Source organism: Anguilla rostrata, chromosome 17, assembly GCF_018555375.3.
Source record: "Anguilla rostrata isolate EN2019 chromosome 17, ASM1855537v3, whole genome shotgun sequence".
In the NCBI taxonomy this organism is placed as follows: Eukaryota; Metazoa; Chordata; class Actinopteri; order Anguilliformes; family Anguillidae; genus Anguilla; species Anguilla rostrata.
The window spans coordinates 6,746,896-6,771,917 of NC_057949.1; the positions used below are offsets into that span (position 1 = coordinate 6,746,896).

Below are 25,022 nucleotides of genomic sequence, written 5' to 3' on the forward strand. Positions count from 1 at the left end.
TGATTTGTTGTATGGTAACATTTTATTCTCATTCTCATTCTCTCTCCCCCCCCACCCCACCCACCATGCTACTCATCCCGAACAGGTAGGGTGAGTATGCTAGCTTACAGGCTTTCAGAGAACCTCCTTCTCTCATGTGACACAATCATTTTCTATGTTTCAACATACAAGGGAGGAGCAAAGGATGGGGAGGTGGAAATGAAATGAATTACCCAATTAGTTTCACTGGAGAGTGTTTTTCTAAACGACACCATCAGGAGAGGACACACAGGAACTGCTGAGAGAAGGGACGCAGTTAGAATATATGACAGGTGATTTATTTGCCTGAAGATATTTAAGGAACTACAAAGGGCAAAACTACCATTTGATCACAATGGCTTCATGGAAATGTGTCTGTGTTCTGGCAGTGGTAGTTCTCACGGCAACAGGTATGTACAACCTTGTTGGCTGTGTTTTCCTGAAAATGTCATTTTGAAGGATTTCTACAAGCAGAACACAGTTGACAGATGCCGGTCAGAAATACAGTAGCACGTACTGTGTGCGGTTATTTAATCTAGAATTAGGAACAACAAAACTGCTCTGTTATTACATGTGTATTTCTTTCATCAAAGTTTAAAATAAAATTTTGAAGAAAGGGTGAAATCATGTGAAATTTGTCCGCCAGTCAAACTCTCTGACCTGAAGAGATCTCAGCAAATGCTGTAGAAAGCCATCCAAAGCTATGTACAATTTAAAACAGCAGTGGAGCGTATTGGAAAAAAAATGTCTTTACAGATGTCAAGAAAAAGGGCTGTAATGCTCATATTTGAATTTTCTTACTTTTTCGGTTTTGTCTAGCTCTACGCTCTCACAATAAAGGGTGCTTTGGCTTGTCTTCAAATAGGAATCAATCCTTTTGAGTTCTTTATGGAACCCTCTACGGTACAGTAGGTGTTAAAAATGTGAAGGCTTCTTGATTGAAGCATTTTAAGGGTGGGTGTACTGGAACTGGGAGAAATTAAACGGAGTTGAGTAGTGTGTCAGCGAAGGAGTTGTACTTTCTTCTGGCTAGTGAAAGGTAGAACGGAATGCTGGTAGTATTTCTGATGTACATGCTGTAAAGGCACCACTTCCATGAACCTGCATACGAAGAACTGCTCACAGGAGGGAAACAAGGTGTTAAGAATGGAATGTACCTTGTCAACATTTTCTTCACCTTCACCTTGCTTCTGCTAGAAGAACTAGTTCAACCGGGACACTATTTCCATGACCAAAAGTGTGTCTTCCATCAGTGTTTTCATGGAGGTTGCAACAAAGTACAAATAACTTAACCTTGTGTTCTCTTTACCTATTAGTACCTGTAAAACTGTTAGTCAAATATACCCAGGAAATTATTGGGATTTTAAGGCAACACAGGAATGAAATTCATGCAAAATATATGTTATTTTTTATCTGGATTCCAAACATTATAAACAGTATATGGTTGCCATTAACTTCTGCACCTTGATCACATTTAATCATCTTTATCTGTGAAATATTAAAATGAAACAAGGTTTTCGTGCAGTATATTATTGATATTTATTGTTTTTTAAACTCACAATCACAATTTTTAATCTTTAACTTATTCAAAGAATCCATACAGACAAAAAGACATAAAGCAAATACAGATGATGAACAATGCACAGAAGCACAAACCAACAACCAAATGTACACTGGCTTAGTCACTGGTTGTGAAATGCAACTCTCAAAAGTGTTATTCTTCCTCTTTTACTACAATTTTCATAGGGTTTATTGGTGGCATTAAGCAGTCCTCTCTGGTGGACAAATTAATTCTCTTTTCAACCAGCTCGGTCATACCGATCAGACTACATACAGTAAGGGCCGGTCCAGCAGTATTAACTTTACATTACGTGATTGCAGGGTGACACGAGTTTGAGACAAACACGGGCTTAGCGCCTGCTCATCAATCCGTCATTGATTGCAGATGCAGTGTCCTTTTAGTGCCGCCTATAGGACAGTAGTGTGCCGCTATTTCGGATAGTAGAGTCGAGGCTTACCTAAATCTGCTCCCGACCAGGATTTAGCAGAGGGGTTTGAGCTGTCAATGCAGGAAAATATTCCCAGCATCTTGTACTTCATCTACATCCTTAGCTCTTTTTTGTGTTTCTATCATTTTTTCAAAAAAGAACTCATTTATGAAAATGCATGCGAACACATTGTATGACATAACTGTCCGTGTTTCCAAAAATGTTCACCTTGGTAAAATCACAACCGGATGCATATTTAAGAGAATATTTGATTTCTTATTTAAAAAATGAATATGATAATATATTCAATATTAGTCCAAACAGCTGGCTATGGTTTAGACACTGTGGTATTACACTGGTCTCTAGACTTCTATTGATGTAAGGATTCAGAAGCTGGTGACAGCATTTTTGTTCAAATGAATCAGGCTTTCATGTTCTATAAATGAAACTAAAATTTATTTGTATGTGAATACATTTATTTTATTTTATTTATTTTAGAAGTTTATTTAACATGGACCATGTATAATAAAACATTGACTTCAAGCTTGAAATCTGATGCACCATACAGAGATATAGCTGTACAGCTAATTTTCATCTCCGGTCCCTGGGCAGGTGAAAAAAATTACCCCTACAAACAACATTACAAACACCTACATTACAAACAACATTACAATCACCCACATTACAAACAACATTACAAACACCTACATTACAAACAACATTACAATCACCCACATTACAAACAACATTACAAACATCTACATTACAAACAACATTACAAGCGCATACATTACAAACAACATTACAAACACCTACATTACAAACAACATTACAAACACCTACATTACAAACAACATTACAATCACCCACATTACAAACAACATTACAAACACCTACATTACAAACAACATTACAAATACCTAGATTACAAACAACATTACACACACCTACATTATAAACAACATTACAATCACCCACATTACAAACAACATTACAAACACCTACATTACAAACAACATTACAAGCGCATACATTACAAACAACATTACAAACACCTACATTACAAACAACATTACAAACACCTACATTACAAACAACATTACAAACACCTACATTACAAACAACATTGCAATCACCCACATTACAAACAACATTACAAACACCTACATTACAAACAACATTACAAACGCCTACATTACAAACAATAAAATACTTCCTAGAGATACAGTACACTGCATACATAATCACAGCATGGATATTACATTAAAAACAGTTTACAGCTATTATATGACAAAAACTATTCATATTATGAGTTTAAAATGAATGATTACATGTTTGATTGTCCTTTATCCATCATTTTAAACATTGTGGAAAATGAAATTTGACTTCCCGTAATTCCAGCTCAGGTTTAAATTCTGCACATTGGCATAGTTTTATTTAATTAATTTTTTTTTTCCCAATCTGGTGGTAATAGAGAAGCAATAATTAATTGTGGTTATAATGACATTTAGGCAACATTCAAGACATGAGTCATGGAAGGTTACTGAGTGTAATACAAAGTTCAAAATGATTTAGAAGAAAGCACAGTAAACTGAACTTAGCTAAACTTGTTAGCTGCCAAGCAGCCAGTCCAGTCGGTTTCGTAGCAGTGGGCGGTACACTGTAAACTGACAGGTAGCCTTTGAATGCCATGTTAAAACTGCATGAAAGCAAACTGACGGAAAGTTCGAGCGGGGGCCACAGAGTTGGAAGGAGGGAGGGCAGACTCTTGTTCCCGTTGGTTACCGCAGAAGATAATGAGGTGGGACAACTGCATTAAAGCAATGCAAAGCAGGCTGATCCTCACAGGTGAATACACAGTAGAAACAATGCTCTTCACCTGACACCGACATTCCAGTGTGTACATGGCAACATACCAGACTGAAATTTAAAAAAAAATGAAAAACTTTCTGACCTCTGAAAAGACTGGAAAGACCTGATCCTCCACCTGTGCCAGAACTGATAAACTGATAATGAATGAGCAGTGATACTCCTTAGTTACAGCAGATAAAGCACTGACAAACTGATAATGAATGACAATGATACTTATTTACAGCAGATACTCGATAGTTACAGTAGATACAGCACTGATAAACTGATAATGAATGACAGTGATACTCCTTAGTTATAGTAGATACTCATTAGTTACAGTAGATACAGCACTGACACACTGATCATGAATGAGCAGTGATACTCCCTAGTTACAGCAGATACTCATTAGTTACAGTAGATAAAGCACTGATAAACTGATAATGAATGACAGTGATACTTATTTACAGCAGATACTCATTAGTTGCAGTAGATACAGCACTGATAAACTGATAATGAATGAGCAGTGATACTCCCTAGTTACAGTAGATACAGCACTGATAAACTGATAATGAATAACAGTGATACTCCTTAGTTACAGCAGATACTCGTTAGTTGCAGTAGATACAGCGCTGATAAACTGATAATAAATGAGCAGTGATACTCCTTAGTTATAGTAGATACTCATTAGTTACAGTAGATACAGCACTGATACACTGATAATGAATGAGCAGTGATACTCCTTAGTTATAGTAGATACTCATTAGTTACAGTAGATACAGCACTGATAAACTGATAATGAATGAGCAGCGATACTCCTTAGTTACAGCAGATACTCATTAGTTGCAGTAGATACAGCACTGATAAACTGATAATGAATGACAGTGATACTTATTTACAGCAGATACTTGATAGTTACAGTAGATAAAGCACTGATAAACTAATAATGAATGACAGTGATACTCCTTAGTTACAGTAGATACAGCACTGATAAACTGATAATGAATGAGCAGTGATTCCTGTTAGTTACACTAGGTGCAGTAGCTAGAAAAGAGCACCACAGACCATGGGAATGGACGTATTATTTTCAATAAATGAAATACCATTGAATTGATTCAGTCTAAAAACTGTAAACCAAAAATGCAGAAAGGTTCCTACTTCCACCATTAAAAGCAAAGATTAATTTTCCTTCTCTCCTCTCTTTCAGGATCACACTCACAGAGTGGTAAGTCTGTCAGCAATTAATCATGTATTGTTTACTTTTTTATTATTATTTGGAAGCTAATTTCCCATTTCACTCTGTCTGCATTTCATCAATAAGATCACAGCAGATCATAAGATCATTTGCAGCTCTGTGTAATCAGCCTGCTCAGCGTACACTATATGACCAAAAGTATCTGGACACCCCATGGTCTGGGGCTGTCATCCACGGTTTGGGCTATGCCCCTTAATTCCATTGAAGGCAAATCTTAATGCTACAGCATGCAACGACATTCTAGATGATTCTGTGCTTCCCCAACAGTTTAGGGAAGGCCCTTTCCTGTTTCAGCATGACAATGCCGCTGGGCACACAGCGAGGTCCATATAAAAATGGTTTCATCGGGAACAGTGTGGAAGAACTTGACTGGCCTGCACTGAGCCCTGACCACAATGCCATCTAACACATTTGGTATCAGTTGGAAAGCCAACTGTGAGCCAGGCCTTATTTCCCAATCAGTGCCCAACCTCACTAATGCTCTTCTGGCTGAACGGAGGCAAATCCCTGGAGCAGTGCTCCAACATCTAGTATAAAGCATTCCCAGAAGAGTGGAGGTTATTATAGCAGCAGAGGGTGGACCAACTCCATATTAATGCCACATACTTTTGGCCATGTAGTGCATTATGCTCACAAACATTATTCAAATCCTTATTTAATAGAATAGTAAAATGCCTTTGTTATCTGATTTGACATATGCATTTTACCAGTGCTCGATGTCGCCTTCTTCCGAATTAGATTTTCTGTTAATATCAAGGACCATTTGCAAATTCGTTAACAAATAAAAGCACATCTCATGACGTGTATCAACAATGCCAGTGTTCAGCAGTCTGTTTGCATTTCCAGTGTGTGGAAATGCGACCCTGAACACCAGGATTGTGGGGGGTGAGAACGCCCCACCGGGAAGCTGGCCTTGGCAGGCCAGTCTGCATCTGCAGGGGAGTCATGCGTGTGGAGGGTCTCTCATCAACAACCAATGGGTGCTGTCTGCCGCTCACTGCTTCAATAGGTAAGGAATTATGGCTAATTTCAGTGGTATGATGTCATGTCAGTCATGGCTTTCTGGGGGAAAAAAAATTACCGGTCAGTATTTGGGGAGGGGTGGGCATAGCTGCAGGGCCTGTGGTTTGGGATCAGATTCCAGCTAAGTGTTTGTTGCTAGTTGGCTGCTGCAATGGAAGACACTAAGAGGCCTAGATACAGCAAAGCGAAAAGACGAGCCAACAGGGCTCGTCCAAAAACTAGAGGGGATGAAAAGGGACATGGAGCTAGCTGGCCTGTTTTCGATTGGACCTGTAAGTAATGTAACTTTTACAGAGTTACAATCATTAGGCAGCTAGATGCCTGGGGTTGAGTAGCTTGTATCGAGTTCTGTTCTCCCATCAAAATGTCCTTCCCCCTATGGGAACCGCTGTTACTGTTTATAGTTACAACTCAGCTAGCTTGGTAATTCACTTGCATTTATTTCAATCAGGGGAACTGAGAAATAGCTTGTAGCCAACTTCACTAACAGAGGTAACAAAGTTTGCAATCAATGGCTTACCAAACATTCTATTTGTAAGTTGTAGTACTTCCATTTAATTATAGAAAATGACGCTAAATTAATATTTGCTAAACTTTCCATGTATTATTTATAACTCTATACCTCAGACATATAACAATGTAATATTAGATTAAATTGAATTTTAAGGCAGAGCCTTTTTTCCAAATTGACGCACAATAACCTCATTATGAAGGTTGTTGGAACAACTATAAAATGCAGGTCAGATAAGATAGCTACAATTCACATAAATTATCCAGTTATCCATAGCCATGAACATATACATATTGTGTTGCATTTGAGAATATAAAGCAGCAATGATTTAAATTGGCTGCGGATAACTACAAGTGTATTAGCTAGCTATGATAGACTTGATGACCTGCTAATGTTACTTAATGCACACAAGATTCTGTGTTTACATCCCAATTCTAACAAAATGTCCGGAAAATAGCTAAATACTGAATGAGCAAAAACACAAAATAGTTTCAACAGCACTACAGCGTAGCTACCGTACGATTAAGAGGTGCACTCAGTGTAAAGACTGTTAGAGCGCTGCCTAATTGCTGTTACCATCTATATGGAATCATTCATCTTGCTAAAAATGCTATTTTCAATATCTCCGACCACCTCTTTGCTTCACATTCTGCTTGTAGTGCTCGAGGGTGTGTCCTCAACAGAGGTGAGGGCGGGTTTGAGGACTAAGGAGGTGTGAGTGGGGTTTACAAACAAAGAGTCTACATGGGCCGCAAAATCCTTCATAGTATACCTTTATTAGTCAAAGAAACTCGGTGTGGTTTTTAGTGTTTAAGTGAGGGTTATCAGTTATCCCATCAGCTGTGTACACTTTCCCTCCGTCTCAGTATCTCTTTCTTTCATCTCCGTCTCCTCAGCGACTCAAATACTGCTGACTGGGGTGTTTATCTGGGTCGGCAGTTCCAGAATGGAGATAACCCAAACGAAGTGTTCAGATCTGTCGTAAGCATCACCACTCATCCCAGCTACAGCCAAGTGACCAATGACAACGACATCGCCCTGCTGCAGCTCAGTTCCGCCGTCAGCTTCACTGACTACATCCAGCCTGTCTGTCTGGCAGCAGACAGCAGCATCGTCGGTGCCGGCGTTGACACCTGGATCACTGGGTTTGGCACATTATCCGAAGGCGGTAAGCACGTTCACCGGCGTAGGCTCGTTAGTGATTGGCTAAAGCCATCACAGACAGAACTAGTTCATCCAGTAAACCCTGTAAGTAATTATCCTGTAGAGTCAGTAACTATCCTGTAGGATCTGTAACTAACTACCTGTAGGCTGCTGTGTCTCTGGATTTGGAGTATTAGCCTCTTATTCAGTTCAATCCCCATCAATCAAAAACTTATTTGGCATTGCACACCAATTGAAGTAAGCTGTTATGTGCGGCATTGTGGTGCAGTGGATAGCACTGTCACCTCACAGCAAGAAGCTCCGGCCGGGGCCTTTCTGTGTGGAGTTCACACGCTCTCCCCGTGTCCGCGTGGGGTACTCCGGTTTCCTCCCACATCTAAAGATATGTGGGTTAGGCTACTTGGGGGCATTGTCAGGGTGCTCCTGTAAAACAACATGCATGCTCAGTCAACCTACCCTGCATAAATAAATATTAACAATGGCTAAAATTTAAAAATACATTCCAGTGAAAGGGACTACAATTGTGTCACCAATAAAGCACGCTGAATTGAATTTAGAGAGGGAGATGTATTAGTATCGTAATATATGAGCAAGCAAAAACCTTGAGCCAAACACTTCTAATGGCAAGAGACTTTTGTACACTCCAAATGTACTACAAGAGCATGCTCTAACTTAAGTGCTCTAAAATGTGCCCATTAAAACTCTTTGGTTTAGCTGGGTGTTTCCCTGAGATCTGGCACTAAGGTTTGATTTCCACACTATCAATCAGAGAGCAGTAGTCTGGGAAAGAATTTATATCTGATGTGAAGAAACTGGCCATCCTTTCTGAACACAATATCGTGTATGACAGACAAACAGGATTTTAACCAGTTCATTGCACCTCTGCTCCTTTACATCCTACACACAAATTAACAAATGTCCAGCAAAGGTGAAGTTCCATTAAAAAGCCCTCCATTCAATTTACATTTTATGACATAGTGTAGGGATTCTCTTTGTCATCAGAAAACCAGAGTTTCATTAAAACTCAATGACAGCAGCCAGAGAGTGTAACAGCAGCCAGAGAGCGTAACATCAGCCAGAGAGCGTAACATCAGCCAGAGAGTGTAACATCAGCCAGAGAGCGTAACATCAGCCAGAGAGCGTAACATCAGCCAGAGAGTGTAACATCAGCCAGAGAGTGTAACAGTCAGAGAGTGTAACATCAGCCAGAGAGTGTAACATCAGCCAGAGAGCGTAACAGCAGCCAGAGAGTGTAACAGTCAGAGAGCGTAACATCAGCCAGAGAGCGTAACAGCAGCCAGAGAGCGTAACAGCAGCTAGAGAGCATAACAGCAGCCAGAGAGCGTAACAGTCAGAGAGCGTAACAGCAACCAGAGACCGTAACAGCAGCCAGAGAGTGTAACAGCAACCAGAGAGCGTAACAGCAGCCAGAGAGTGTAACATCAGCCAGAGAGCGTAACAGCAGCCAGAGAGCGTAACAGCAGCCAGAGAGTGTAACATCAGCCAGAGACCGTAACAGCAGCCAGAGAGTGTAACAGCAACCAGAGAGTGTAACATCAGCCAGAGAGCGTAACAGCAGCCAGAGAGTGTAACAGCAGCCGGAGAGTGTAACAGCCAGAGAGCGTAACAGCAGCCAGAGAGTGTAACAGTCAGAGAGCGTAACATCAGCCAGAGAGTGTAACAGCAGCCAGAGAGTGTAACATCAGCCAGAGACCGTAACAGCAGCCAGAGAGTGTAACAGCAACCAGAGAGTGTAACAGCAGCCAGAGAGTGTAACAGCAGCCAGAGAGCGTAACAGTCAGAGAGTGTAACATCAGCCAGAGAGCGTGTAACATCAGCCAGAGAGCGTAACAGCAGCTAGAGAGCATAACAGCAGCCAGAGAGTGTAACAGCAGCCAGAGAGCATAACAGCAGCCAGAGAGTGTAACAGTCAGAGAGCGTAACAGCAGCCAGAGAGTGTAACAGTCAGAGAGCGTAACAGCAGCCAGAGAGTGTAACAGTCAGAGAGCGTAACAGCAGCCAGAGAGCGTAACAGCAGCCAGAGAGTGTAACAGCAGCCAGAGAGCGTAACAGCAGCCAGAGAGCGTAACAGCAGCCAGAGAGTGTAACAGTCAGAGAGCGTAACAGCAGCCAGAGAGTGTAACAGTCAGAGAGCGTAACAGCAGCCAGAGAGCGTAACAGCAGCCAGAGAGCGTAACAGTCAGAGAGCGTAACAGCAGCCAGAGGGTGTAACAGCAGCCAGAGAGCATAACAGCAGCCAGAGGGTGTAACAGCAGCCAGGGTGCGTAACAGTCAGAGAGCGTAACAGCAGCCAGAGAGCATAACAGCAGCCAGAGAGCGTAACAGTCAGAGAGTGTAACAGCCTGAACAGGGCCAGGGACAGACTAGAGCAGCATAAAAGAGGTGAGCTCAGAATGTTCCAGAATATTCTGGCCCACATACATCCCCTGAGTTCCTGAGGAGAAGGACAGCAGTTAAGAGATGAGGTGTGGAGGCTTGCTTTTTATTTTTAACTGAGTTGCTAAATGCTGCTAAATTCTGTGTTCTTTTGAGTCTGGTGTGTGCTTAAGAGCACAGGAATGCGCTATAAAGTCACCAATGAACCCTTTACAGTTGCAGAACATTTTGGTGATTGATTTCTGAGCATGAACTGTACTGCGCTCAGCCCCATTAGCAAGGTTGTAAACGGAACAGCGCCCTCTGGTTCTTTATCACCTCATTGTGAGGTCTATTTTTCTCATGTAGCCTCAACTCAGGGTGACCTCATTCTCTCTCACAGCACTTCCTGCAATGTGACCTCACAGCCAGTGAGCAACTTCAGTGACTAACAGGATCTAACCAAACCAAGGTTTAAGTAGCATGAAAAGCTTCTTTAGGATTTTGCCATAAAACAATGATGACTTTTGTTATTAACGACCACATTCTCTTCCTTCCAAAAGCAGAATCTACCCAGCAAACAAAGTTTGGTTCTCAGAGCATTCCTGAAACATTATGAAATCTGGAGTAAAATTTTCCCAGCACGTTTATGCAGTATGTAACCATGCATGTTATAATTTAATTAGTACTCGTACAAGAAGCAATTCCTTCAGGTGTTTGCTGTGAAAAGGGGGTCCCACAATCTCCTCAATAATGGGGTGCCCTCATTCCCACCAGGAATCTGCACATTGGCTGAATAAGGACAAAGCTAAATTTATTATGCGTTATATGTCAAAAAGTTAGATTTATCAAATAAATGGCACAGAGTACACAGCAGGACATGACGAACCCTCGTCTAGTCCTCACCATTTTGTAATATGCTTAACCATAGAGCTGAAAGGAGTTCTTTCTTTTCACTTGGCTGTATGCCTTCGAAATGTTTGGGGAAACATTGTCATCACAGCGTAACCTCACAACCGAACGACAACGTAACCAGAACGTTCCCCGATGTCCTGGAAACGTGCTGTGTCATCAGGGAAGAGCTCTCTCTCACACACGGCACTAAGGGTTGATCCTGTTTCTCCTCAGGGAGTCTGGCCAATACTCTTCAGGAGGTGGACGTGCTGGTGGTGTCGAACAGCCAGTGCGCCGCAGATTATGCAGCCTATTCCATCACAAACAACATGATCTGCGCAGGCCTGGCGCAGGGAGGAAAAGACTCCTGCCAGGTAAAACGTCAATAATCCCCTCTCCGGAATTCCGCCAAACTAGCCCTGACCAGAGTCAGCCTGTTTGGAAATGAGCCCTGTGGTTCAGCTCTCTTTCTCCGCTTACGTTGCGGAGTGTGTACATTTATGCATACCCGCATTAACTCAGCGTCAATTGAATCTATTTGTACACAACGTGTAAGGATGTTACTTTACGGAACTGTAAGGGTTTTGGTTTAAGGAACTGTAAGGATGTCGGTTTAAGGAACTGTAAGGGTTTTGGTTTAAGGAACTGTAAGGATGTTGGTTTAAGGAACTGTAAGGGTTTTGGTTTAAGGAACTGTAAGGATGTTGGTTTAAGGAACTGTAAGGATGTTGGTTTAAGGAACTGTAAGGATGTTGGTTTAAGGAACTGTAAGGATGTTGTTTTAAGGAACTGTAAGGATGTTGGTTTAAGGAACTGTAAGGATGTTGGTTTAAGGAACTGTAAGGATGTTGTTTTAAGGAACTGTAAGGATGTTGGTTTAAGGAACTGTAAAGATGTTGGTTTAAGGAACTGTAAGGATGTTGGTTTAAGGAACTGTAAGGATGTTGTTTTAAGGAACTGTAAGGATGTTGCTTTAAGGAACTGTAAGGATGTTGCTCTCTTAAAACTGTGCCTGAAGCAGCTCTGTTGAAAGTCTGTCTTTTTTCATAGGGAGACTCCGGTGGCCCAATGGTGAACAAGCAGGCCTCTGTGTGGGTTCAGTCTGGCATTGTGAGCTTTGGAGATGGCTGTGCCCGTCCCAACACCCCCGGGGTTTACACCAGGGTCTCCCAGTACGAGTCCTGGATCACCTCACGGGTCAATGGTCCCACGCCTGGCTTCGTCTCGCTGTCCCTCCCGGGCAGCGCTGCCCGCCCCCTCTTACACTTCCTGCTGTCCCTACTTCCCGTCTTCCTGTCCGTCTTTGTCCTCTCTGGCTGGGGACAGTGAAACTGCAGCGGATTGGTCAGTTTCAAAACAGTACAGTACTAAAACTGCAGTCGATTGGTTAGTTTTAAAACTGTACGGTACTGAAACTGCAGCGGATCGTCTCTTTTTAAAACAGTACAGAGTTCTTGTAAAAACAGAATTGTACTTCTGAATCGTTTCAAGACTTTCCCTAATATTCTTTCCAAGCTGTTACACAAATAGTGCACCCCTGAAGTTTTAATGAAAATGAGATTCTAAATAAAAGAGGTATAGATTTTTATGTAACATCATATATATATATATATATATATATATATATATATAAATAATTCCATGTATGTGAATGTATGCATATAATGTACATAACATTAAGTGAATACTGAACATGTATATATGTGTACTTTTCAGATGATTGGCGTAGCATTGTGTGCCTGCCGTTCCTTTCCAATAGGTTGATTTTATCAGTACAATAATTACAGTAAATACAGTGTAGCCTTGTGGGACCTGAACACAGAACTTGCATCCTCATACTCAACAATCTTAGGGCATGCCGGGTTGTTCTAAATAAATTAGTGAATAAAATTTTGAAAACATAACCCTTGAATTGAATTTTCACTTGAAGCCACCCTCTAAAGTGCCTCTTGTCACAGCCTTTACTTCCTAATCTAATACTGTGATTCATAGAAGGGAATTAGAATATTTCTGATGGAAGACACATCCAGCAGATTTATATTGTGGTAATTCATCATTATGTAAGCATCAATTTAAAGGTTATTTTTATATCTGTATTGCCTCTTCTTGCTCTTGTTAATGTTGTCATAATGGGAATTTATCACTTAAAGTGGGTCCCAACCGGATGTATGGATGCAGTTGTATAAATTCTTTAAGAGGATTACAATAAATTTGTAGAGATGAAAGTGTGTGTGGTCATAATGATTTGTGTAAGTAATTTATGTAAGTTTACTCAAACATAGCACACCATGTCACTCAAGCAACCAGCAGGAGGCGATGGACTGAACTTCTGCTCGAGTCTCACATAGCCGCTAAAGCAATCGCTGTCCTGCAGAATTCAAATTACAGTGTGCCGTCAAACTTTAGAGCCACAGGCCACCAATATCTGGGCCACACAGCGAGATTATGTATATCACTCAGGCCCACTTAAATAAAAAACAAGACCACAAAATCCACAGAATGTTAAAGAACCCACTGGAAGAACAGACGAATTCGAGGCAAATTTAAATCCAGTGACGTCGACACCTACGCGGGCTTTGCCCATTTGTAAATGGGCTGCATTTTTTAAATAAAGATTTTACAAATTCTCAAACTGGCTTAACGCAGGAGGATTGTTACTCCAGCGCGGGGGGGGGGGGGGATCCAAACATCAGGCCCCGCCCAGAGTTAACGTTGCAGGTAAACCGCAGGAGCAACCCGCAGCAGCAGCCTACAGGCCTCGATCTTTCAAATGAAGACAACGGAGATGGTCTAAGAATGCTTTAAGAACAGTGACGCCAAATACAATACTCATGCACAAATCAGTTCTTTATTAAATGAATCAACAGTGTGGCTGCTTAAGAGCCAGTCATAAAACAGTATAAAAACGGTTGCAAATACTGAACATTTGAATATTAACATGTAAAAACGGTCAACGTGCCATCATAGATCCGTTCAGTCGCTGTGACTGTGCTCAGGCTGCTCTGCGGCTGAGTCGCTGCGACTGTGCTCAGACTGTGCTGCGGCTCAGTCGCTGCGACTGCGCTCAGACTGTGCTGCAGCTCAGTCGCTGTCTGCGTCGTCGCTAATGATGCCCTTCAGCTTGCTCCAGTCAGGCCTTGTCCCGCCACTCCCGTTCCGCGAATCGTCTTCGTCGCTGTCCGATTCGGACGACACTTTGTGCTTGTATGAAGAGGGAGGGGGGGAGACCGGTCTAGGGGGCGGCCACACCGACGCTCCTCTTCGCTTAGGACGTCCTGAAGTGAGATCCAAAGAAATAAATTTAAAACAGATATGTATATATTTTAAAAAACATATCTTGTATCAGTCAGTAAACACCATTTTACACAGATGGTTTCAAGTCTCCACACTCTGAGCTAATAGGATCCAACTGATCTCACTTGTCAGTTTGTAACTGAATAAATTTAAAATGGAACCAGTTTCTACTGGAATTATTTGCCATATAGTACATACAGCACAGTGAATGACACCATAAGTTAGTCTGACCATCTGACATTGCTGGGATGTGAATTTGGGACATTTATTTTTAGGGCAATAGTAGCTATTTCTGGCATAATGTGTCCTTAAGATCAACTTTATTCATAAAGCGCATTTAAAAGGCAACTGATGTTGTCCAAAGTGCTGTACATCTTCAATAAATAAACACAAAAGACACAAAAGATAAGATTTGTGTAAATAGACACAAAAGATAACAAAAAGACAGTACCCTCGCATGAAGAGGATCTCAACTGGGTTTAAAAGTCAAGGAGAAACAAAGGCCTTTCAGCCGAGATTTAAAAGTGTCAATAGAGAGGGCCTAAACCAAACCCTAAACCTAAAATAATGTAAAGAGGCAGGACTATTCCATAGCTTTGGAGCAGCAACAGTTAGCTTTAACCGAAACCCATGGGACTGTCAAAAGCATCTGTTCAGAAGATCTAAGTGACCTGGAAGCAGAACAGGGGCAAAGGTCAGAGATGTAAAGAGGTGCCAACCCATTTAGTGCTTTAAAAACAAACAATGAAACCTTAAAATCAGCTATAAACCCAACTGCGAGCCAGCGAAGGGAGGACAAAATGGCGGAAATGTGGTCCTGCTTTCGAGTGCCAGTAAATCGTCCTTCAGTGTATGTACGAAGGCTAATTAAGAACAATTAGTGTCTAACTGAGAGCAGTCAGCAGGCAGTTACAACAGAGCTTGTCATAATGGTAGGAACCAAAGCCAGCATGCAGAGTGGGAATGGTTTGGGAAGCCCTGATCTAAAATACTGACAGAGCAGCCCTGCTAATGGACAGAGCTGGTCTGCACCAGTCTGGAGCCCGTCTGGAGCCCGTCTGGAGCCCGTCTGGAGCCCGTCTGGAGCCCGTCTGGAGCCCGTCTGGAGCCCGTCTGGCACCCTATGGGCCAGTGCGTGCTCTCTCGGCTTTATGGAAAAAGCTGCAGCAATGGGAGGGGCTTCCTCTTATGACTGGCCAATCAAGCCTACACATGTAGATGTGGGAGGAGCCCACCCCGTACTGCACCCATTAAGGACTGACTGGCTTTAGCGGGATAAGCTTGTTCAGTGGGGTAGACTCATTTAGGGGGATAGACTCATTTAGTGGGATAGACTCATTTAGTGGGATAGACTCATTTAGTGGGATAGACTCGTTTAGGGGGATAGACTCATTTAGTGGATAGACTCGTTTAGTGGGATAGACTCGTTTAGGGGGATAGACTCGTTTAGGGGGATAGACTGTTAGGGATAGACCGTTTAGTGGGATAGACTCATTTAGTGGGATAGACTCATTTAGTGGGATAGACTCGTTTAGGGGGATAGACTCATTTAGTGGGATAGACTCATTTAGTGGGATGGACTCGTTTAGGGGGATAGACTCGTTTAGGGGCCATAGCGGGATAGACTCGTTTAGTGGGATAGACTCATTTAGTGGGACAGACTTGTTTAGGGGCCGCAGTAGAGGCCATATTCAGTAGGGGCCGGTACCTTGTGTGCTGATGATGTTGGACACATCCAGCTCTGCCAGCTCCTGAGCCTCCTCCCTCTTCAGCCTGGCCTTCTTACACTTCTCTATGGAGGGCTGACCTGGGGAGAGAGACAGCAGCTTACCAACACACACACACTCGCGCGCACGTGTACACACACCAGGCTCCTCTGTCAAACCCCCCCCCCCCCACCCCCCCCACAGACCTGTGACTCCCAGGTCCTCCAGCTCCTTCTTCAGCACCGCGACCTTGGACTTCACGGAGCGACAGCCTTCCAGCAGCTTCTTGTAGTTCCGCCTCACGCCACAGAGGGCGATGTAATGCTTCAACCGGGACACCGCCTTGTTCTCTTCCTCCTACAGCCCGAAAGTAAAGCACGGCCATCACTGCAGTTTAAGCTGCACACACTCGTGCCTGCTGGCTGAGCCATAACCAGTCTGACCCAAGGTCAAGCACTAAGGCAGCGACCTTTCAGTGATCACACCCGGATATTGACGATTGCACCGGTGCGGTTTTTTTGGTTGTAAGTCGCGGCTTAATTTAAAAATCTTAGGTTGCCAGCATCAGTGTTTTGCGCGCGAACTAAAAATCAGAGAACAGCAGGTCTCTCTTACCAGGAGAAATCAGACTTAGAAATCAGTAGCCAGTCAGACTGCAGCCCTGGTATAAATACGTTTCGTTGCCCTCCTACGTTCAGTGTTTGTTACCACAAGATGAAGACAAATACTTTACAAACAAAAAGAGACAAACTTCCCTTTGATGTCAAGCATGTCTGTTCTAAACACGACAGCTAGAGGTCTTCCGAACTACCATACTGAAATGGCTATTAACTGAAAGGGCACGCCCTGATTGCCCACTCACCGAAGTACCACACTGCTGACTGGTTAGAATGCAGACTGCCACATTTCTTATGTAAACAAAATGGTCTCCAAAAGACTGATACCAAATCTTCCTAGAGTGGGCAGAATAATAACTTCATTGCTTCCAGGATACAAACTGACCCAATTTAAAATCTCACCAAGTAAAATAACTCAATGGCACAGATTTTCATTATGTATCATAAAACTATTAAAGACATATAGCTGCAAGCAGCAATGCAGTGGGTCGAGCACTATGACGGACAAAATGTCTGATTCAGCTCACAGGATACAGTGGCACCTTCCATACACTTTTGCCTTCCAGGCTCTTACACCCGCATAATTTCAAGATCCACTGATTAGAAGAAAATGATCCAAAGACGTAATGCCAGAAATTGAAGCTAGATTGAGGAAAATCTCAATGAGGAGAGATTTAAATATGTTTTCAAAATAGTCCAAGATGGCTGAATAACAAAATGGGCAACAAAATAGGTAGTTTTGACGGGTTTCTTAGCCGCAATGGTCCACAGCAAGCTCGGATGCAAAGTCTGCATTCGTTGCAGAGTAATTGTAAGGCCATTTTTGCTGGTATGGCACCCCCAAGTGGCCAAATTTAATTAAACCCAGTCTCTGGCCCGAAGGCCTTGTGTACAAATTTTGGTGCCACTAGACCAAAGTTTTACTGAGGTAGGGCCACTTATCCATTATGGTGAATTTGCCAACAAAAGTTTTGACCAAGCATCTATCTTTCAAAGACACTTAAAGACAATGCTACAAAGAGCTAATAACAAAATGTACAGCTAGATTTGGCCACAATTCAAGGAGGATTGTGTTTTCGATTAAATCCAAGATGGCTGAAAAACAAAATGCCATTTAGAGATTTTTCTGGTATAGCACCCCCTGGAATAGAGGGGTACCAAGTGTGGCATCAATACATCACAGCATTACAGATATGGCTCACGTTCTGTTTGCCGCCTTAGCCATCAAATTTGTTTCTTTTCAGCAGCCATATTGTTTGACCGAGCAACTACCTTTTAACAACTTTGGTCAGCCTGCCCTGAAGATGATACGTGCCAAATTACATGGTAATCCGTTCAATGGTCTACGAGGAGATGTTTAAAATGTGCTTTTCATAACATTCAAAATGACAGAAACTACAATAGAGCAGTGTGTGCACTAAGGACTTAAGGAATCTAGAGAAAAAAGAATCACAACTCTAGGCCAAACGGTTCGAAAGTTGCAGCCAGAGGTTTAAATCCACATTTCCACAATTTCACAAAAATCCACAAAATAGTTCTAGGGGCTGCCATAGATTCCCATGGCAGAAAATGATAATAATAGTGATAAAAACAAACACAATAGGTGCCTATGTACCTGTGGTGCATGGCCCCTAATTATGATATCGATCACACTCCATCTCTAAGTGTGTACGTGGTGATTAATAAAAATTCAATTTCGCCTGCTTCTGAAGCGGAGCAAACAGCAAAACTGCCATCTCGAAGGAAACTTGTACTCTGGTTCAGACTGGGTCTCACCTTGCCGTCTTTCGGAGCGCTCTTTCCTTCTTTCGTTTTCCCCTTAATCTTCTTCTCTTGCACTGACTTGGTCTTACGTTCCTCCTCGTCCTCAAGGGATGGGAGAGATGACGAGTCCGAGTCGCTCCCAGCTTCACTCTTCTTCTTTTCCTTCATCGTCTCTAAAGGACACATTTTCCAGAGAAAAGCCCAATTTTACTGCCTGTCCTGAATGGTTAGTTCAACGTGGAGTGTTCGGTCACTCAACATAAGCCCTCCTGCCCCGCCCTCCCCCCATGCACATAGACCAACATTACCCCATGTTCAGACAGCGAGTAACTTGCTTGAGCAACTGGGCAACTGAGCAACCACAATTTGCCCCGGAAAATGTTTGCCACGGTATATCTTTTCACAGGCATTACCCATCAGCAGCCAATCGGTTTCAGGCTTCCTATTTCTTCAACCAATATACCATTTTGTGAATAATTGTTCCACACAGTGAGGAAAATGGAGGAACAACTAATTATGGTACAATAACACCCGGTGTTATACGTTTCTAAAAAAATGACGCTTGGACAGAAGTTTCAACTTGCTAGCTACAGTAGCTAGTGAGAGAGATATGGAGAGATCACTAGCTAGCTAGTGAGAGGGATGGAGGTTGCTAGCTAGGTGGTTAACTTGTGAGAGAGAAAGAGATATATATGGTGAGCGAGATAGCAGTAACAAATATTTATCAGTGTCCTGACATAACTATAGAAACTAAAGGAGATATTTATGGCTATATGGAAAATATACAGCTTTGATGATGCCGTTATTTCTCTTCAATAATGCAGCTGCAGGAGACCAATAAGAGGATACAGCGAGAAGCTCCTGCCCCTCCCTCAGCCTTGTACACTTGAGCAACCCATCAACCAAGTCGCTCACTGTGTGAAGGCGGGGTTAGGGTTCTCCCTCACCTTCTCCCTCGCTCTTCTCCTCTTCCGAGGACGAGTCTGCCGCTTCTCGCCTACCCCCATTCTCTCCCCCCGTTCTTTTCTCTCCCTCTCCTCCCTGGCTCCCAGGTCGGCCTCGCTCTTGTTTTGGTCCCCTCATCCCTCCGTCGCTCTCGGAGCTGCCGGTTTCCCTTGCCCCCGCTCTTCCTCTCTCGGCTGGCCGTCCCTCATCCGGATTTGTCCCCATCCTCTCAGCTCTGTGCTCCTCTTCACTCTCCGAGTTGCTCTCTGGCTCTTCAGCCCAGGACTTCCTCCCTTTCGTCTCTACCCTGTCCTCATCTTCCTCGCTGTCGGACTCAGCTGCTTTCTTCTTCTGTCCCCGTCTAGAAGCTGGCGTTTGCTTCTTCATCTCTACCCTGTCCCCATCTTCCTCGCTGTCCGACTCCGCTGCTTTCTTCTTTGGTCTCCTTCTAGAAGCTGGTGTTTGCTTCTTCATCTCTACCCTGTCCTCATCTTCCTCGCTGTCGGACTCAGCTGTTTTCTTCCTCTGTCCCCGTCTAGAAGCTGGCGTTTTCTTCTTCATTTCTACCTTGTCCTCATCTTCCTCGCTGTCGGACTCAGCTGATTTCTTCTTCAGTCTCCCTCTAGAAGCGGCTGTTTGCTTCTTCGTCTCTACCCTGTCCTCATCTTCCTCGCTGTCGGACTCAGCTGTTTTCTTCTTCTGTCCCCGTCTAGAAGCTGGAGTTTGCTTCTTCATCTCGACCCTGTCCTCATCTTCCTCGCTGTCGGACTCAGCTGTTTTCTTCTTCTGTCCCCGTCTAGAAGCTGGAGTTTGCTTCTTCGTCTCTACCCTGTCCTCATCTTCCTCGCTGTCGGACTCAGCTGTTTTCTTCTTCTGTCCCCGGCTAGAAGCTGGCGTTTGCTTCTTCTTCTCTACCTTGTCCTCATCTTCCTCGCTGTCGGACTCAGCTGTTTTCTTCTTCTGTCCCCGGCTAGAAGCTGGCGTTTGCTTCTTCTTCTCTACCTTGTCCTCATCTTCCTCGCTGTCGGACTCAGCTGATTTCTTCTTCAGACTCCCTCCAGAAGCGGCTGTTTGCTTCTTCGTCTCTACCTTGTCGTCATCTTCCTCGCTGTCGGACTCAGCTGTTTTCTTCTTCTGTCCCCGGCTAGAAGCTGGCGTTTGCTTCTTCTTCTCTACCTTGTCCTCATCTTCCTCGCTGTCGGACTCAGCTGATTTCTTCTTCAGTCTCCCTCTAGAAGCGGCTGTTTGCTTCTTCGACTCTACCCTGTCCTCATCTTCCTCGCTGTCGGACTCAGCTGCTTTCTTCTTCTGTCCCCGTCTAGAAGCTGGAGTTTGCTTCTTCATCTCTACCCTGTCCTCATCTTCCTCGCTGTCGGACTCAGCTGCTTCCTTCTTCGGTCTCCTTCTAGAAGGTGCCGTTTGCTTCTTCATCTTTACCCTGTCCTCATCTTCCTCGCTGTCCGATTGTGCTGCTTTCTTCTGTCCACCCCTAGAACCGTTTTTTTTCTTCTTCATCTCTTTACGGCCCTCATCTTCCTCGCTGTCCATGTGTGATCCCTCCTTATCTCGTACCCCGGCCTTTGGGTGGCTCTCCGGCTCCTCCTCGCCCTCAGACATGACCTTCGACCTCTTCCTCCCGCTCGGACCTTGGCCTCTCCCTCTGTGTTTTGCCGCCATCTTCTGGGATGTTCTCTTTTCGTCTTCCCCGCTCTCCAGGTCCTCCCGACCCTCGCTCCTGTCCTCTTCTCCGACGTCCCCCTCCTTCAGGTTGTCCTCCTGTCCCACTCTTTCAATCCCGGAATCTGGCGAATCTGCGGGAAAACCCAGGAATTAGGAGCTTGTGTGAAGAGAGAGGGAGACAAAACCGAACAGCACTGTCGGGGAATTAAAACACATGAAAAGGGATACAGGCCATTTACATTTTGGTATTTGACTGACAATCTTATCCAGAGCAATATAGCTCAATATAGCACAATATGAACACGGGAATTGTATTCTTCGTGGCATGCACAGCAATTTCTGGCATAATGTGGGTTAAGAGAGTAAATAATCCCTCTAAAGCATGAAATGCAGCCAATTATGAAAAATTTACAGCTTGTAAAAATTCAGGGATTGCAACTGTGGTTGGAACGAAAACCAGCATACACAGGGACCCCCAGGACCGAGTTTGAGAAGCACTGGATTAGAGTAATCGCAGAGACGGACATACCTGGAGGGCTCGTCTGGAGACGGGACTTCTTCCTCCTTGCCAACTCATCCAGGCTCCTCCCTTCATTCTCCTCATCTTCGTCTTCCACCCCTCTCTTCCGTTTATTGCCGTTGGAGGACGGGGGTGAGATCTTCCTGATGAGAGGTTCGTCGTCGCTGTCCTGCGGGAGGAGAGTTACAAGGAGCCATAAACGCCTTTGCCGTCAACTCGCTGGTGGAGAGACACCTGCAACCGGGTCCTCAAAAAACAACTCGCTGGTGGAGAGACACCTGCAACCGGGTCCTCAAAAAACAACTCGCTGGTGGAGAGACACCTGCAACCAGGTCCTCAAAAAACAACTCGCTGGTGGAGAGACACCTGCAACCGGGTCCTCAAAAAACAACTCGCTGGTGGAGAGACACCTGCAACCAGGTCCTCAAAAAACAACTCGCTGGTGGAGAGACACCTGCAACCAGGTCCTCAAAAAACAACTTGCTGGTGGAGAAACACCAGCAACCGGGTCCTCAAAAAGCAACTCGCTGGTGGAGAGACACCTGCAACTGGGTCCTCAAAAAACAATGTGCTGGTCGAGAGACACCAGCAACCGGGCCCTCAAAAAGCAACTCGCTGGTGGAGAGACACCTGCAACTGGGTCCTCAAAAAACAACTCGCTGGTGGAGAGACACCTGCAACTGGGTCCTCAAAAACAACTCGCTGGTGGAGAGACACCTGCAACTGGGTCCTCAAAAAACAACTCGCTGGTGGAGAGACACCTGCAACCGGGTCCTCAAACACACTATTTATAAACAAATGAGTATGAATGCACATGAATTATTTTTTTAAAAAAAGCAATATATGACTTGCGCGCAGTATGTCTCCAGGCCCTTACCTGCATATTTAGGAGCTCCTCCTCCACAATGCGCTTCATCAGCCGGCTCTCCTCCGCGCTCAAAGCCGCCCGGCCCACCTGCTTCAGGAGCCTTCCTCTGAGTATGCTCTGAGTCAGCGTGCTAGGAGCCCACCCAGCCAGCAGCACGTCAATATCAGCAGCAACGGCACAAGCAACGCGCAGCCTGCTTTAAATGCTATCATACATCACTGTTCTTTCAGCCTACTGCATTCTCAAGTTACATTACAGGCATTCAGCAGACGCTCTTGTCCAGAGCGACTTACTAACTTTTTACATAGCGTTTACATTGCATCCATTCATACATACACTGAAGCAATGCAGGTGAAGGACCTTGCCCAAGGGTACAACGGCTGTGTGCTACCCGGGAATCCAACCTGCAACCTTTTAGGACCAGCTCCGTACCCATTATGCTACACTGTCGCCCAAATTACCATTCTGTACTCAGATTTGACCTGGGAAAGTATCAAAAACGGTACCGACTTTAAGAAAACATCAGATTGGTCCCCATCCATTCCACATGGATGGTGAATAACAGTTCAAAGGTGAACCAAGTGCACTCTCTTATATTAGTGTCCTTACAAAACTTTGTCAAAGCTCCCTCCAGTCTAAAACTTGTTATTAAAATAGTAGGCCTATCATACGATATCATGAAATTTCATTAACCCATTCTTTTGGGTTAAAGAAAATGACTGCACAGGCAAGGGTGTTATTATTGAGGAATCACTGAAAATGCATGATAAGAGTACAGCACCATCTCAGTCAACAAGAATTTGCTTAGGAGCCCCAAACCTATAGAAAAATTCCACAATGCATCATGCCGCATTTCCAGCTTGCCGTAGGAGATCGTAAAGCTCGGGGTGTTTTCGCAGGCCGGAGATTATTTAATTAGTAATCAATCAGCTGCCGTTCTCTGAGGATATTTACATACATTACGTATACAAGCTTCTTGAATCCTACGCATCCATATCTACTTCACCTGAGTCCCATAATTCTCGAGTTTATGAATTAACTTCGGTTTGACTGCTTCAGGCTATACACATTATATATATATATATATATATATATATATATATATATATATATATATATATATATATACCGTATCAAGTTCAAGATTTAGTAGGTCTAGAATGAGCAGTTTTCATATTATAAATAAACTGCAGTACTGTTGGTGAGAGTGCATATTTATTCGTTAAAAGTGGTGAGGTAAATAAGCCATTAACCAACAAATGTACAATATTAGCATTTTTTGCAAACGCTGACCCCTGGCTTTTTTTGGCATCAACGGCGTTACTTTTACGATAGTATGATTGTTTTATGTTCTTCATATCCGTGCATTATACGAGTCTTTTTGCCCCAGGAGGAAAATACGCTGCAGAAGTTAGGTCCATGCTGCACTGGCATTGGTTCATTTTTGAAGACACCGCCAGTTCTACGGGAACGCGCACAAAGCTAGATGACATTACATTTATTTAGCAGACGCTTTGATCCAAAGCGACCTACAAAAGTGCACATCATGGTCATTGGAACAACTACAAAACACAGGCTCGAAGGAAAGACAATGGCACTCCCCACTAAGCTACGCGGGAAGTACAAGGCGCGTATTCACTTAGCAAGTTGATAACCACCTTCGGTCTTGTGAAGTCCGTTGACGAAAAGAAACTCTGGGTACGTTCAGCACCCTTCGTAGTAGGCATATACACCCAAGATCCAGATTATAAACCAAAATGTAAACAAGCCAGGGACTTTCACCGTAAGAAGACATTTTACGACAACGTTAGTTAAGATAGCTAACGTTAGCCGAGTGAGTCAGCCTAGCATGTTAGTTTAGTTTACACGTCGGAAAACAAACACTGGGGAATGTTTGTCAGCAAACTGGCTAGTTTTTAGCTAAATTGCCCATCACATATCCCCACCAGGCAACGTTAGTTAGCTAACTGTTTCGCCAAGATAATGAAGAGCTGAACGTTACCTGAGATCTGAACAATCACGGAGCTCCTTTGAAACGAAGTCCCGTATCGGATCCTCACCTATCATTTTTAAATGAGCTAACTAGCTAAAGTGTCCTGACTAATTTGCGATAACGTCACTAAAAATGCGGACTACTTGTTTTGGCGCGCACATGCGGGTGCGTACTGTAGAGCGCACAGAGGAACTGCAGGAGGTAGGCGGGGCTAGGCGGTGAAACCTAACAGAGACAGAGCTACTGCGCCTGTTGAAGGTAAATAGCTGGCTGCTCATTGAATCGCATTGAATTCAATGTGGAAACGGTGGAGACCCAAGGTGATTTACCCCACCAAGAAAAGCTCATCGGTCAATTTGTAATCATAAATTTCATTATGTATAGTAGTTTGTGAAACGATTGTTGTTTTGCTCCAAAAGTTTTGGGGGAAAATGTATTAAAATTAACATATTTTTGTTATAAATTACACATTTTCACAATCCGCTTTTCATATGAAGTGTAACGATCGTTAATCGAATTTCATAATAACATCGGGGAAGTGTTATTTTGGCTTCAAAA

At 43.5% G+C, this 25,022-nt stretch overlaps 2 protein-coding genes across 3 annotated transcripts; one reads left to right on the forward strand and one right to left on the reverse strand.

Moving 5' to 3' along the window:
* The first annotated feature begins 216 nt into the window (after positions 1-216).
* On the forward strand, positions 217-13,302 carry LOC135243834 (testisin-like). Its single transcript, XM_064315906.1, has 6 exons — positions 217-428; positions 5,062-5,079; positions 5,956-6,118; positions 7,540-7,811; positions 11,312-11,451; positions 12,128-13,302. The coding sequence occupies exons 1-6, from the start codon at positions 374-376 to the stop codon at positions 12,404-12,406; spliced, it is 927 nt and encodes a 308-aa protein (XP_064171976.1). The 5' UTR covers positions 217-373; the 3' UTR covers positions 12,407-13,302.
* A 604-nt stretch (positions 13,303-13,906) lies between these two features.
* Positions 13,907-24,681, reverse strand: hirip3 (HIRA interacting protein 3). Of its 2 annotated transcripts, none has more exons than XM_064315904.1 (8): positions 24,474-24,681; positions 22,481-22,601; positions 21,613-21,772; positions 19,406-21,214; positions 18,471-18,631; positions 16,284-16,434; positions 16,080-16,178; positions 13,907-14,352 (listed from the first exon to the last, which is right to left on the reverse strand). In XM_064315904.1, exons 1-8 carry the CDS (start codon positions 24,536-24,538, stop codon positions 14,159-14,161), a joined length of 2,760 nt encoding a protein of 919 aa, XP_064171974.1. In that variant the 5' UTR covers positions 24,539-24,681; the 3' UTR covers positions 13,907-14,158. The 2 variants fall into 2 exon arrangements, with proteins under 2 accessions (XP_064171974.1, XP_064171973.1); XM_064315903.1 differs by lacking the exon at positions 24,474-24,681 and adding an exon at positions 24,130-24,411.
* Between the last annotated feature and the right edge of the window lie 341 nt (positions 24,682-25,022).